The sequence below is a fragment of the Acomys minous genome (assembly GCF_964271855.1).
Source record: "Acomys minous genome assembly, chromosome: 2".
Lineage (NCBI taxonomy): Eukaryota > Metazoa > Chordata > Mammalia > Rodentia > Muridae > Acomys > Acomys minous.
The window spans coordinates 94,511,296-94,524,323 of NC_140484.1; the positions used below are offsets into that span (position 1 = coordinate 94,511,296).

The 13,028-nt window shown below is 39.2% G+C and overlaps 1 protein-coding gene across 2 annotated transcripts in view; it reads left to right on the forward strand.

The window, feature by feature from the left end:
• Positions 1 to 13,028, forward strand: part of HERC2 (HECT and RLD domain containing E3 ubiquitin protein ligase 2) — a 176,555-nt gene that overhangs the window by 14,254 nt on the left and 149,273 nt on the right. For both annotated transcript variants that reach the window (XM_084771347.1, XM_084771348.1), the window contains exons 3-5: positions 682 to 796; positions 5,561 to 5,698; positions 11,453 to 11,672. In XM_084771347.1, coding sequence (XP_084627473.1) covers positions 682 to 796; positions 5,561 to 5,698; positions 11,453 to 11,672 — 473 coding nt within the window. The remainder of the gene's footprint in view (positions 1 to 681; positions 797 to 5,560; positions 5,699 to 11,452; positions 11,673 to 13,028) is intronic.

The following is a 13,028-nucleotide window of genomic DNA, read 5'->3' on the forward strand; positions in this document are numbered from 1 at the left end:
GCCTCCTAAGTACTGCGATAACAAGAGTACACCTGGGTTGAAATAATTCTCTTGAAGTACATCTTTAGTAGAGAAGATGGCTTCCCTGGTACCTGCAGTTTTCAGAATGCATACCAACTTAGGGTGTTTCCCATGCCTCCGTTTCCTGCTTTGTGGTGGCTGCTAACTCTGGGAATCTTTTTTCAGAAACAGATGTGCAAACTAGGGTGGTTTTATTTTTAATTTTTTCCTTTGAATGCCATTATTTACTTATGCAATTGAATTTACATTTGTTATGTATTCTTAGATTCGGCAGGAATCTTGTCTTCTTTAATTTATTGCAAATGTCCCCCCTCCAACCCGCACAGGGTTTCTCTGTGTAGCCCTGGCTGTCCTGGAACTCACTTTGTAGACTAGGCTGGCCTTGAACTCAGAGATCCACCTGCCTTTGCCTCCTGAGTGCTGTGACTAAAGGCATGTACCACCATTGCCTGATTTACTTTTAGAATGTATAGTTTTTCTCTTTAGGGAAGAGAAGAGGTCATGACTTTGAGAGGGAGTGGCGGGCACAGTAGTTGGAGGGGCAGAAGGGTGGAAATGATGTGGATGAGTACTCATGTGAAATTGTCAAAATGTGAAATGTGTGACTAAGTAAGATTTACACTGATCTCTTGGTAAGTTTATCTTTTTTGTATTTACTAGCTTGCATTCACAAGAGATGGCCTCTGTGGTCTGTGGAATGAAATGGTTAAAGATGGAGAAATTGTGTACACTGGAACAGAATTAACACAAAATCGAGAGCTCCCTTCCAGAAAAGGTAAGAACTTTTAATGAATATTTTTTATTTTGTAAATACTACTATAATTTCATTTTAAAGTAAAAAATTTAAAAATGCATGTGTGCGCGTGCACGTGTGTATGTGTGTGTGTGTGTGTACGTACGTACACAGGTGCTGTGGTGTACATGTCATGGGACAAACATGTGAGAGTTAGTTCTTTCTGTTGCATGAGTCCTGTGGATTTTTAAAAAAAGATTTGTTGATTATGTATACAGTATTCTGCCTGCAGACCAGAAGAGAGCACCAGATCTCATTATAGATGGTTGTGAGCCACCATCTGTTAGCTGGGAGTTGAACTCAGGACCTTTGGAAGAGCGGTCAGTGCTCTTTAACCTCTGAGCCATCTCTCCAGCCCATGAGTCCTGTGGTTTTAACTTAAGTTTTCTGGTTTAGTGATAAACGTCTTTTGTATGCTGAGCTATCTTCTCCCTCATCTTTAAAAATAAACTTTATTTGTTTGTGTGTGTAAATTGCATTTTATAAAAACTTTGTAATATACTAGAAAACAGGAGCACTTGAGCACTGGTCTTTGGAGCTTTGTTTTTCCTTTGGTGATTTTTGTCTAAGATGTTAGTTAATATTTCAAACTGTCCAGATTTTTTGTTTGTGTTAATTAGTGTATAGCTTGTAGGAAGTTATGAGTAACTTCTCATTTTAATTTTGACATAGATCTTCCCATATCTAACTATAAATATTGATTATTGTGAGATTGAATAAAAATGATTCCTCTATTAACCTTTGTCAGTAAGTGGTAATCATGTATAGGCCTGGAGTGATAAATTCAACAAGACTCATTTGTTGTTCTTGATCTGCCTGGTGACTGAAATTAGCATTAGGACTTTAAAAGAAGGATGGATGCCAGCACCTAGTCTGGATGTGTTGTGTGTGACAAGCTTCATTGAGGCTCACTGCAGAGTTTAGTCCTTCCAGTGTAGAAAAGTTACTTTTAGAATGTAATTTTTGTTTGTTTGTCTTTGAGACAGGGTTTCTCTGCGTAGCCTTGGGTGTCCTGGAACACTCTGTAGATGAGGCTGGCCTTGAACTCACAGAGATTCGCCTGCCTCTGCCCCCCAAGCGCTGGGATTAAAGGTGGGCACCACCACGCCCAGCTTACTTTTAGAATGCATAGCTTTTCTTCTTTGTGGAATGAATTGGTATACTGTGGATTGGAAAGTATGTGAGGAAAAGTATTATTAGCTTATGTTTTGGTTACATCATATAATAGAACAAGCCCTGTCTCTTGTATTTATGTGGGCATTTCCAAATACACACAGAGTAACCGAAAGATATATACAGTGACTGGATCCAAACCCATTTCCACAGTTTGGCTCAACTTGTTTATTATATCACTTGTGTCTGTTCCTGGATGTGTCTGACCTGGCTTCCTTCATGGTTTTATCTTGAGTTTATTTAATTAAAAAGTTTTCATTTATTAGTGTGTGTGTATTTATAGTTGAACACAGGTGTCCATGTGAGGTCAGAGAATAGCTACAGGACTCAATGCTTTCCTTCTACCTTGATTTTCGAGATAGAGTCTTGTTTCTGCTGCTCTGTGTGCCCCAGGTTAGCTGGCCCCAAAGCTGATAGGAACAAATACAAAACAAATTCTATTTTATATCCAGCCTAGGGTTTCCAGCATGCTAGGCAAACACTCAGAGTCTGTGCTATACTCAACCTATAAAAATTATTTTTTTTTAAAGAACTTTTTTTTTAAGAAAAAGATTTATTTATTTATTATTTATACAGTATTCTGCCCGAATGTGTGCCCACACACCAGAAGAGGGCACCAGATCTCATTGTAGATTGTTGTGAGTCACCATGTGGCTGCTGGGAATTGAACTCAGGACCTTTGGAAGAGTGACAGTGCTTTTAACCTCTGAGCCATATTTCCAGCCCTACAAAACTTATTTAAATAGTAAAGCATTTTAGTATTTAAGATATGCCAAAGTTAGGATTGATATACACAAAAGGTGAACAGTACAACATTTTGAGTTTAGCCCACAGTATCTGGCTGGACTGTTATTTTGTTTTCTTTGAATTCAGTCAATTTGCTTGTCTTGGGCCCTTTTCCATTCAGTTAATAGTAGCTCTCTAGATCCTAGATTCAGTAGTTTGAACAAAGATGGCCTTGGGTGATTTGTACAAATGTCATCATCCTAACTGGACAGAAATGTCTTAAAGTCCTAAGATTAGTCAGTTGCTAGCTGGTCCTCAGATGAGGCTTTAGAATGTTAGCCCCTGACCTTTTTTTCCTCTGCTGTGTGTCTGTGTGTGTGTGGGGTGCGGAATGAGAATGAGTATACACACATGTGTACAGCATTTTAAAGTTTACTGTGTGTTTGGATAATTTTTGTTTTGTTTCTAGTGTAAAACTGTTTCTGCAGTTGTGAAAAAGAGAGTGTAAATACTGAAGTAAGGTTTTTTTGTGAGCTGGCGGTCCTAATTATTGTAACGTTCGTCATGCTCTCGAGAGACTTCATCTTGTTCATGCTGTAGCATTCTGAGTATGCTCCTGAGAGTAAAGCCTGAGCTGTGTTTGGAGATGCTTCTTGTCTTCTTGTTAACTGTCAACATTTTTCCATCCTGAAGAAGTGAAAGTAAGAGTTACGCTCTCTAATACACTGAACTTTAACACACGTGTGGATTCCGATAGCCGCCACCTTGATGCAGTTTTATCATTGTCCCAACTCCCAGCATTGCTGCTTTCATCTTCTTAGACCTTTCATCCACTGATCTACTCCTGAGACATCAGTATAGTGTTTTGTGTACCCAGACTTCTATTTTATGTAAGTAGAATGGGAGGCTTTTTTGTTTATTTAGTTTGTTCCCCTTTGCCATTTGGTGTTTGTTCCAGAAAAATCCACTGCTAATAATCTGAGGACAGAGACTCCAAGGTACCATGAAAAGGAAGACAGGGAGGCAGACTGATGTAGGACTGTAGAGACTGTAGAGAACACAGTTTGTTAGTACTTAAGGAAGTGTGATCCTTGGTGGCAGCAAGACCAGTTAGATCCCACAATTTGGGTCAAAAGAGGGATTCATTTATGCTTGGGGGAAGTTACTTCATTATGGGTAGAATGTGCCTATTGATCTTAAGATCTTATCAAAGAGTCAAGTGTACCCTGGCAGCCAACGTCTACTTTTAAAACTCCATGTACTACTCAGTGGTTTTGTGTATTATGGTTTGTTGGTAAATGAAGCAGGAAAACAAATTAGGGTTATTCTGTGGTAGCCATGGTGGTTATAACTGAGGATGACAGTAATATGGCCAAGCCATGTCCATCAGGCAGGAAAGGGTCATGGAGCCTACTATTTATAGTCAAGCCAGCAGAAGTTGTGCAGTACCCAGGATCTGTTGCTTGGAACTAGCATCTGAAGTGGGGGCGGAGCCCTTAATCTGTGTGTTCTGTTCTGACTCTAGCTAGTTACTACCAGAACTTAATTAATTTACTGGGCATAGAGTTGGTGCTAACAGAAAACTCCTGAGTTATATACTCCAATGATAGTGGTCCTCAACATTTAGTGTGTGTGTGTGTGTGTGTGTGTGTGTGTGTGTGTGTGTGTGTGTGTGTGTTGTCTGTGTGCTATGGCATGTATATGGGGATCAGAGGACTAGCTCTGGGCTCTGGGGATTGATTCAGATAGTCAGGCTTCATTGCGCTATCTTGCCATCTCAGTGATAGTGGTTTCCTAGAGTAGTGGTTCTCAGTGATAGTGGTCTCCTAGAGTAGTGGTTCTCAGTGATAGTGGTCTCCTAGAGTAGTGGTTCTCAGTGATAGTGGTCTCCTAGAGTAGTGGTTCTCAGTGATAGTGGTCTCCTAGAGTAGTGGTTCTCAGTGATAGTGGTCTCCTAGAGTAGTGGTTCTCAGTGATAGTGGTCTCCTAGAGTAGTGGTTCTCAGTGATAGTGGTCTCCTAGAGTAGCGGGTCTCAGCTGGTGGTAGAGGTATGCTTAAAAATGGATCTTAGCCGTGTCTCCTTAATTCTCCCTTTGGTGATTCAGCAATTTTGAGTTACTGGATTAAAGAAATTTGTGTGAAGACCAAATAGATAAATATTAAAGACAAACTTTCTCAGTTGTGAAATCTAGTAGGATCTTGATAAAATATTAAAAGAAAACCTTCATGCTTTAAAGAATTAAAAAAATCCTTATATGTATTCACTCAGTACTAAGTAAACTATGCTGAAACATTTGTAGTTTTAATTTATATGGTTTTTTTGAATGAGCCTTTTAAAAAAAGATTTATTTATTTAATTTATTATGTATACAGTGCTCTGGCTGCCAGTACAACTGCCGGCCAGAAGAGGGCACCAGATCACATTATAGATGGCTGTGAGCCACCATGTGGTAGCTGGGAATTGAACTCAGGTCCTCTGGAAGGGTAGTCAGTACTCTTAACCTCTGAGCCATCTCTCCAGCCCCCATGTCTTTTAAATCCTAAAATATTGATTTGCTGATGTGTGCTGTGGTAACTCCTCACATGTTTGGGAAGACCATTTGTAGAGGTTGATAAGATGTGCTTGCCCTTCCTCTCTTTCTTTCCTTCCTTCTTCCTTTCTTTTCTGCTCTTCTTATTTTGAGACAGGATCTCACTCTGTAGCCCAGGCTGGCCTGGAACTTACTGTTTGCCTTAAGATGACTTTGAACTTATGTGCAAGGCATTATAGGCGTAAGCCACCAAGCCTGCTTGACTGTTGCATTTTGAAAAACAAGTTATAGACTTGAACATTTTTAATTCTCCAGATGATGGTGTTGATACTCAGAATGGAACCAAGAAAGAAGATCTTAATGACAAAGAGAAGAAGGAAGAAGAGGAGACACCTGCACCTGTGTATAAAGCCAGATCAATCCTGGAGAGTTGGGTGTGGGGCAAGCAGCCAGGTATGACCCTTTCTCACGGCAGTGGATCAAGTTTTTGTTTGTTACTGGAATTTAAAAAAATTAAAACCCGTTTGTATTACAGTAAACTATGTCTGATAAAATATAACCATTATAACCTTTTTATTTTTTTGTTATTTTCTTTTTATTAAATATTTATTAATTTATTATTATATATACAGTATTCTGCCTGTATGTATACCTGCAGGCCAGAAGAGGGCATCAGATTTCATTATAGATGGTTGTGAGCCACCATGTGGTTGCTGGGGATTGAACTCGGGACCCCTGGAAGAGCAGGCGGCGCTCTTAACCACTGAGCTATCTTTCCAGCCCCTATAACCTTTAAAAAAAAAAGTATATAGTTGATTAAATGCATTGCTACTTTGGTATAAAATTACTACTACCCATGTTCAGTGAGCACTACTCCCTACTACCCCCTAAGCAACTGCAGGTATCTTTGATGTCTGTGCTTCACTGTTCAAAAGCACCACATATAAATAGACACAGATAGTACTTATTCCTTTTTTCCACCTTATTTTACTTAGTATACATGTAAGTTTATCCATGCTGTGGCTTTTTAAATGTTAAATAATATTTTACTGTTTGCATTTGTCTGCATATTTTGATTATATATGTATTAATTGGTGGTTACTTCTCCCTTTTGATTTTTTTTTCATAATAGCTTTCATTTAACATACCTTTAATTTAGAAAGCTTATTTTATATAAGTTTCCAAGTAGTTATTAGAGTCAGAAACAATAAATAAACAAATATAACCAGGAAAAAAATCCTCTGTACATAAAATGCAAAAGGAACATTTCTGCATGTGAAAAGCAATGAACATTATTGACCACCAAGCCTCCGTGTATGTATCTGAAGGCAGTCTCTCCTAGTGAGGACCACTGTTAGCCTTGAGATCTGATTCACTGTCATTTCATTGTACCCTGAAGAGGTGGATGCATCTGCCAGGAACATGGTTGTCCAGTCTCTGGTTAAAGTCACTGCATTTAGTTCTGTATATACTCTCAAGGAACAATGGGCTGTGTTGAAATTTTGTGATTAACTTTTAAAGCACTGGTATGGTGTTTTCGAGAGGCCACACTAGTTTTCATCCTCTGAGCAGTCAGTGCACAAGGGTTCCATTTTCTCCAGGTCCTTGCTAACATTATTTTTCTATTGATAATATCCATCCTATGAGTGTGAAATGGCATGCTGTTGTTTAGATTTATATTTATTAATGATTTAGTGATGTTCAGCATTTTTTCTCATATGCCTACTGATCTATAAATGTTCTTTGGAGAAATTTATTCAAGTCTTTGTTCACTCTATAAATATTAGTTGTATGTATTTTTTTTTTAGCATTTAAAAACTCATCTGTTTTTTTTATCCAAGCAAGTAAAACTTAACACTTTTTTGTTTGTTTGTTTGTTTTTCAATACAGGGTTTCTATGTGTAGTCTTGACTGTCTTGGACTCACTTTGTAGACCAGGCTGGCCTTGAACTCACAGAAATCCACCTGCCTCTGCCTCCCAAGTGCTGGGATTAAAAGTGTGAGCCACCGCCGCCCGGCAAAACTTAACACTTTTATTCTTTGGTCTTCCTTTATTTTATTTAACTTAATATTTAAAAAAATCTGGTGCATTTTTGTTTCAAAAATTTGTTTTCATGTGTGTTGGGGTTTGGTCAAGGTCTTGTACAAGCTAAACACATGCTATAGCATTGAGCTATATTATTAGACACCAGAAAGGTTTCAATTCACAAAGAATACATGAAATTTTCTTGTTAAAATTCATGAATCATAAAGACATAACTGGCTACCACAATTATAATTTTATTTTGAGGATTCCTTGCTCTTATGAGCTTGGTATGCGCATTTAAACTGTTTTTTCCTTATGTGTATATAAATATAAATGTGTAAATACAATTTGAGTTTTACCTGTAGTAAATAATAGTTCTTAGCTCATAGTGCTTTGTAAGTTCAGCAGACTGAGGAAGGCAATGCACTGATGCTTTTATCTAGCACGTATTAGTGTAATTTAGACATTCGATTCTTTTTGTTGTAATCAAAAAATTTTAGAAGTTATCAGTTTAACTTACCTTTTTCAACTGGTTTAATTGATGTTGTCCCATTGTTCTATTTCTTATTTAATCTTATTTCTTTGTTCTTGCTTGCTCTTTGTTGTGTTCTGTCTGTTCTACCTGCTGCTAACTTTAATTGATTGATTGATTGCTTAGTTTGTGTGTGCCTATGTGCGATGATGCATGTGCCATGGTGCATGTGCAGAATGGAGAGGATAATTTTCGGTAGCCAGTTGTCTTCTTCCATCACATGGATCCTGTGGATTGAGCTAGGTTTGGTGGAAAGTACCTTTATCTACGGTCCTCTTGTTTTGTTTTGTTTTAAAGGTAGTTCTTAGATCACAGATTTTGAGCTTTTATCTTTCTGTTGTTTGTTCACCTTCCCAGCAGTGTTGACATCTGTTTGTTTGTTTGTTTGTTTTGTTTTCTTCTAGACAGGGTTTCTTTGTGTAGCCTTGCCTGTCCTGGACTTGCTTTGTAGACCAGGCTGGCCTCAAACTCAGCGGTTCGCCTCCCTCTGCCTCCCCAAGTTCTGGTATTACAGGCATGTACCACCATGCCTGGCTGTGTTGACATTTTCTAGATTTTTAAATTCTGTCTTAATTCACTTGAAAATTGTTTTTAATTTTCAAAGTCTGTTATTTAATTTTCAAATGCTAGGGTATTTTGATATACTTCTTTTTAGTGATTACTAACTTACTTTTGCTGGGCTTAATAAAACATTTTATTTAATTTCATTCCTAACTTGTTGAGTCTTGATTGTTTTCTATGTACTTGCCAAGAACAGTATGTATTTTTCTGCTCTGTGAATTTTTTTCCCCCAGATAGGGTTTCTCTGTGTAGCCCTGGTTGTCCTGGGACTCACTCTGTAGACTAGGCTGACCTAGAACTCACAGAGCTCCCCCTGCCTCTGCCTCCCTCCCAGGGGCTGGGATGAGAGCTGTGCATCACCACAGCCTGCCATTCTCTGAATTTTTAACAGGATGTTGTTCTGATCTACAGCTCTGAGGATGGAAGCCAGGTGTACGTGTTAGGTAACCCTTCACTAGGTTATAACTTGAGCCTTGTTGTGTGAACCTAAATAGTGTCAAGTTAGTTGATATTATCCAAGTTTTCTTTGCTGGTAATACTTTAAAAAATGTAAAATTAGCATGCAAGATGTTAGGTATCATGACATTTTTAAGCAAAGCATGGTGTAGTGATCTGCTTCTTCTCACCTCCTTGTAAGCCACCCTCTCTTTATCATCTTTCACATCTCATGTGTCCTTCTTCCCACCCTCATCTTTCCTTGTCACCTATTATTACCTTTTGTGGTCTCCTTTATAGTTTTGGGGGCTTTACCCCCACTTATACCTGTTTATATGCATGCATGTATACATTATAGGCTCTGATTCTCATGATGGAGCACATATGAATTTTGTCTCTGACTTTGGGTCATTTCACCTACTATTATACTTTGCAGATCCATCCATTTTCCTTCAAATTTCATGATTCCATTTTTGTTCATGGCTGACTGTGACACTATTAGGTGTATGCGCCACATTTTGGTTATTGACTCATCTCTTGATGGACACTGAGGTTCTTTGTGGTTGTCCTGTACCTGATTGGGCACCTCTTCTCCATGCCCTTGGTTTGGCCCTGTTCTCTGTCTCCTTTGTTTTTCTAGTGTCTCTTTTGTAGTGAGAGAAATAAATAGAAGGTTGGCTATGTATCTTCTTTTCCTTACTAGAGTATTGAAGCCTTTAGTGTTATGGTGGGCTTTTCTTTCAGGTCTTCAGGCTTTACTTCATGTATTTTTAAAACTCAGTAATTAGTTACATGGACTTCTAGGATTTTTCCCCCCAAGACAGGCAGAAGGGAAATATATTAAAACAGTGAGATTCTATCTCATCCACAGACAGAATGAATATCATTAAGAAAACAAGTGTCAAATGCTGATGAGGATATGGCAATAAAGGAACCCTTTTACATTGCTGATGATACTGTATGTTTAGCCACTAAGGAAATCAGTATGGAGGTCCACTCCCCAGCCTCCCCCCTCCCTCCCTACCTCTATACATGCAAAGTAGAAATACCATGTAGAAATTCTGCTTTTCCTGCTTTGAGACTGATGTGGAATTGAGGGTGTTGTTTATCTTGTTTTCCATGACAGTCATCTCTTAGGCAGTTCAGTTTAAGTTTGCCTGTGTGTAGGCCTGGCATCCTAATACAGCACCTGATGGCCAGGAATGAAATTGAGTCCTGGGAACTGGTGAGATGTAGTCTCTAATGCTTTTGAAACATGCTCAAGTGATAGGTGGGCAGAAAATTGATATCTTCCGTTCATAGGAGGTTGGTTATTGCTTTGTGGTTGTCTGTCAGGGTCCGAATCTTGGATGCTGGTGACTGTTGTAATAAAGACAGAGCATAAACACAGGAACAGAGCTGGGGTTGTTGAGAGATAACTTAATTTACAGCTTTAATTTTGTGCAGTGTTAGGTAGTTACCTAGGCCAAAATGTTTTTAAAAGTTATTTTATTCATATGATTGTCTATTGCTAGTTAAAAGACAAAACCCAAAAACTCTTATTAAAAAATTCAAACACCCACTAGAGAGTGTAGTTTAAGTACTTATCATACACCCTGATTACTTTATCTTCCAATAAAATAGTTCCATAGTATATTTCTTTCATTAGTTACTCATAATACATTTATTGAAACACTACTTTTGGTACAACACATATGAAAAACAAATGAGGTGTGGTGACTCTCACTTGTTCTTTTTTGTTGTTGTTGTTGTTTTGTTTTGTTTCTTTGAGACAGGGTTTCTCTGTGTAGCCTTGGTTGTCCTGGACTCCCTTTGTAGACCAGGATCGCCTTGAACTCACAACCATCCACCTGGCTCTGCCTCCCAAGTGGTAGGATTAAAAACATGCACCACCTCGCCCAGCTGGTGGCTCTCACTTGTAATCCTAGCACTGAGGAGGTAAGAGACAGGCAGATATCTGGAGCTGTTGGCTAGCCGGCCTAGTGTACTTGGCATGTTCCCGGCCAATGAGAAACTCTATCTAAAAACAGGTAGATAGCACATAAAAGATGACACCTGAAGCTGTCCTCTGGCCTCCACACACATGTACTCTTGCCTACACACATGCACAGGAATACATGTACAGAACCACATCAACACAAATGCATACACGCATGTACACATGCATGTACCTCCACGTGTCAGAGGAAAACATTTTTTTTTTTGAAACCATTGTTTTTATTTTGACAGTAGATGTGGGCTCCTGAGAAGTTTGATTTTATCATCTTGAGGATATGTTTATTCGCTTGGGCTAAGCCTTGAACTCAGGGCCTTGAGCAAGCTAAGTAAGTGTTCTACAGCCCTTAGTTTTGTATTAGCAACTTGTACATGGTGATTACAGAGACACAGTCTACAATGGAGGCCAGAATCCATCCTTGTCCTGTGCTATACTCCCGCTGTGTGATTTTAGTTCCGTCACTTAACCTCTCTGTGCCAGCGTTTCCTATGTGGGCATATAGTACTCCCAGCTAATATGTCCACAGTGTTTAATGCTTTGGGCACTGATATATTGTGTACTAGGTGTTTCTTACTGTCATAGTCTGATTTCTCAGTGGTACAGACTACCATGCCCACAGTACTGACGAGTTGAACGTTTTCTCTCCTTGTGTTTCAGACGTGAATGAACTGAAGGAGTGCCTCTCTGTGCTGGTTAAAGAGCAGCAAGCACTGGCGGTCCAGTCAGCCACCACTACACTGTCAGCCTTGAGGTTGAAGCAGAGGCTCGTGATCCTAGAACGCTATTTCATTGCCTTGAACAGAACTGTTTTCCAGGAGAATGTCAAAGTCAAGTGGAAAAGCAGCAGCATTTCTGTGCCTCCCGCTGAGAAGAAAAGGTAATAATAAAATGGAAGAACCCTTTGGCATCTCTATCTCTCTTTTTTTAAAGGCCATTTCTCTATTACTAAAGATGCTTCTAGACATACAGTTTTAAATTTGCAAGTCTTTATTAATATACCGGCATTTTTCCCTCTGTGGTATTAACTAGTAACTACTAAAATATTTAAGGCTCATGTAAAATTGCATTTTTTTCCTCAGTGTAACTGAAAATTCTTGTCTACAGAAGAACAGAGTGTCAGGGTAACTCACATTTTGTATGCTTAGGAGCTTGTTTCTTTGGTGGTGATAGTGGGTTTTCACTCCCTAGAGTGCACATGGGTATTGTGTAGTGAATGCAGCAGGAAGTGTGGGAAACCCTCATCCATCTTGCAGACCAGTGTTAACAGTAGCTTCATTTGGTTCCCCCTCCCCTCCCCCTCATCCCTATTCCACTTTCTTCTCCCTCTCTCTCACCTCTCTTCTCCTCCTCATTAAAATCATGTTGTCATATTTAGATTAAGTTTTTATGTTAACTGTGCCAAGGGACCTCTGGGGTTTATTTCCATTTGAAAATAATTGGTGCAGTGATATGTAAAGTGAAGTCTCCGTGTCTGGCTTTGAGTGAAGTGTTCTAGCAAAGCCTTTGGGTTAATCAGTAGAGGCTGTTTGACCCTTTAAGAAATGTTGTCTCCCTGGAAAGTCTGTACTTGGTATGGTCTGAGAGCTTGCAGCTGCACAACCTTGGTCCTAAGATACTTCTGGCAAACTTGAAGCTCTTAATTTTGATTATGGCTAGCCATGGTTAAAAGGGACTGAGATTTGTATGGTTGTCTGCTCTTTCAGGCAGCAAGAGCAAGATAACTTTGGTAGTTGGAACCTTTCCCAGCTCCAGTTACCCTGCAGGTAATGGTTGGTGTTGGTTGTAGGTGCCATAGTAGAGAGACTGGTGCACCAAGATGCTAAGCCTTCATTCCCAAAGGAGCAGAGGAGTTCACTCCTGTTACTTTTATTCTTTTACTCAAACATAACCCAACATAGGACCAAGCTCTCATGTGTTACAAGTACAGATTTTCCAGGGAGACAACATTTCTTCAAAGTTCACATAGCCTCTACTGATTAACCTAAACACAGCCAAGTCTTTCCTGTAACATTTTACTCAAAGCTGCACACAGAGGCTTCGCTTTTCGTATCACTACAGGTTGGCACACTATTTTTTCATTTCCAGATCACATAGGCAGCTGCCCAGTGATGGTCACTGGTCTGAGAGCTTGTATACATGAGTAATTGATGCTAAGAGACCTTGAGCACACTTGTGTGTCTGTCATATCAACCTAAGATCTGAAGTATTTTGAATGCTCTCTTGGCTTAAGCAT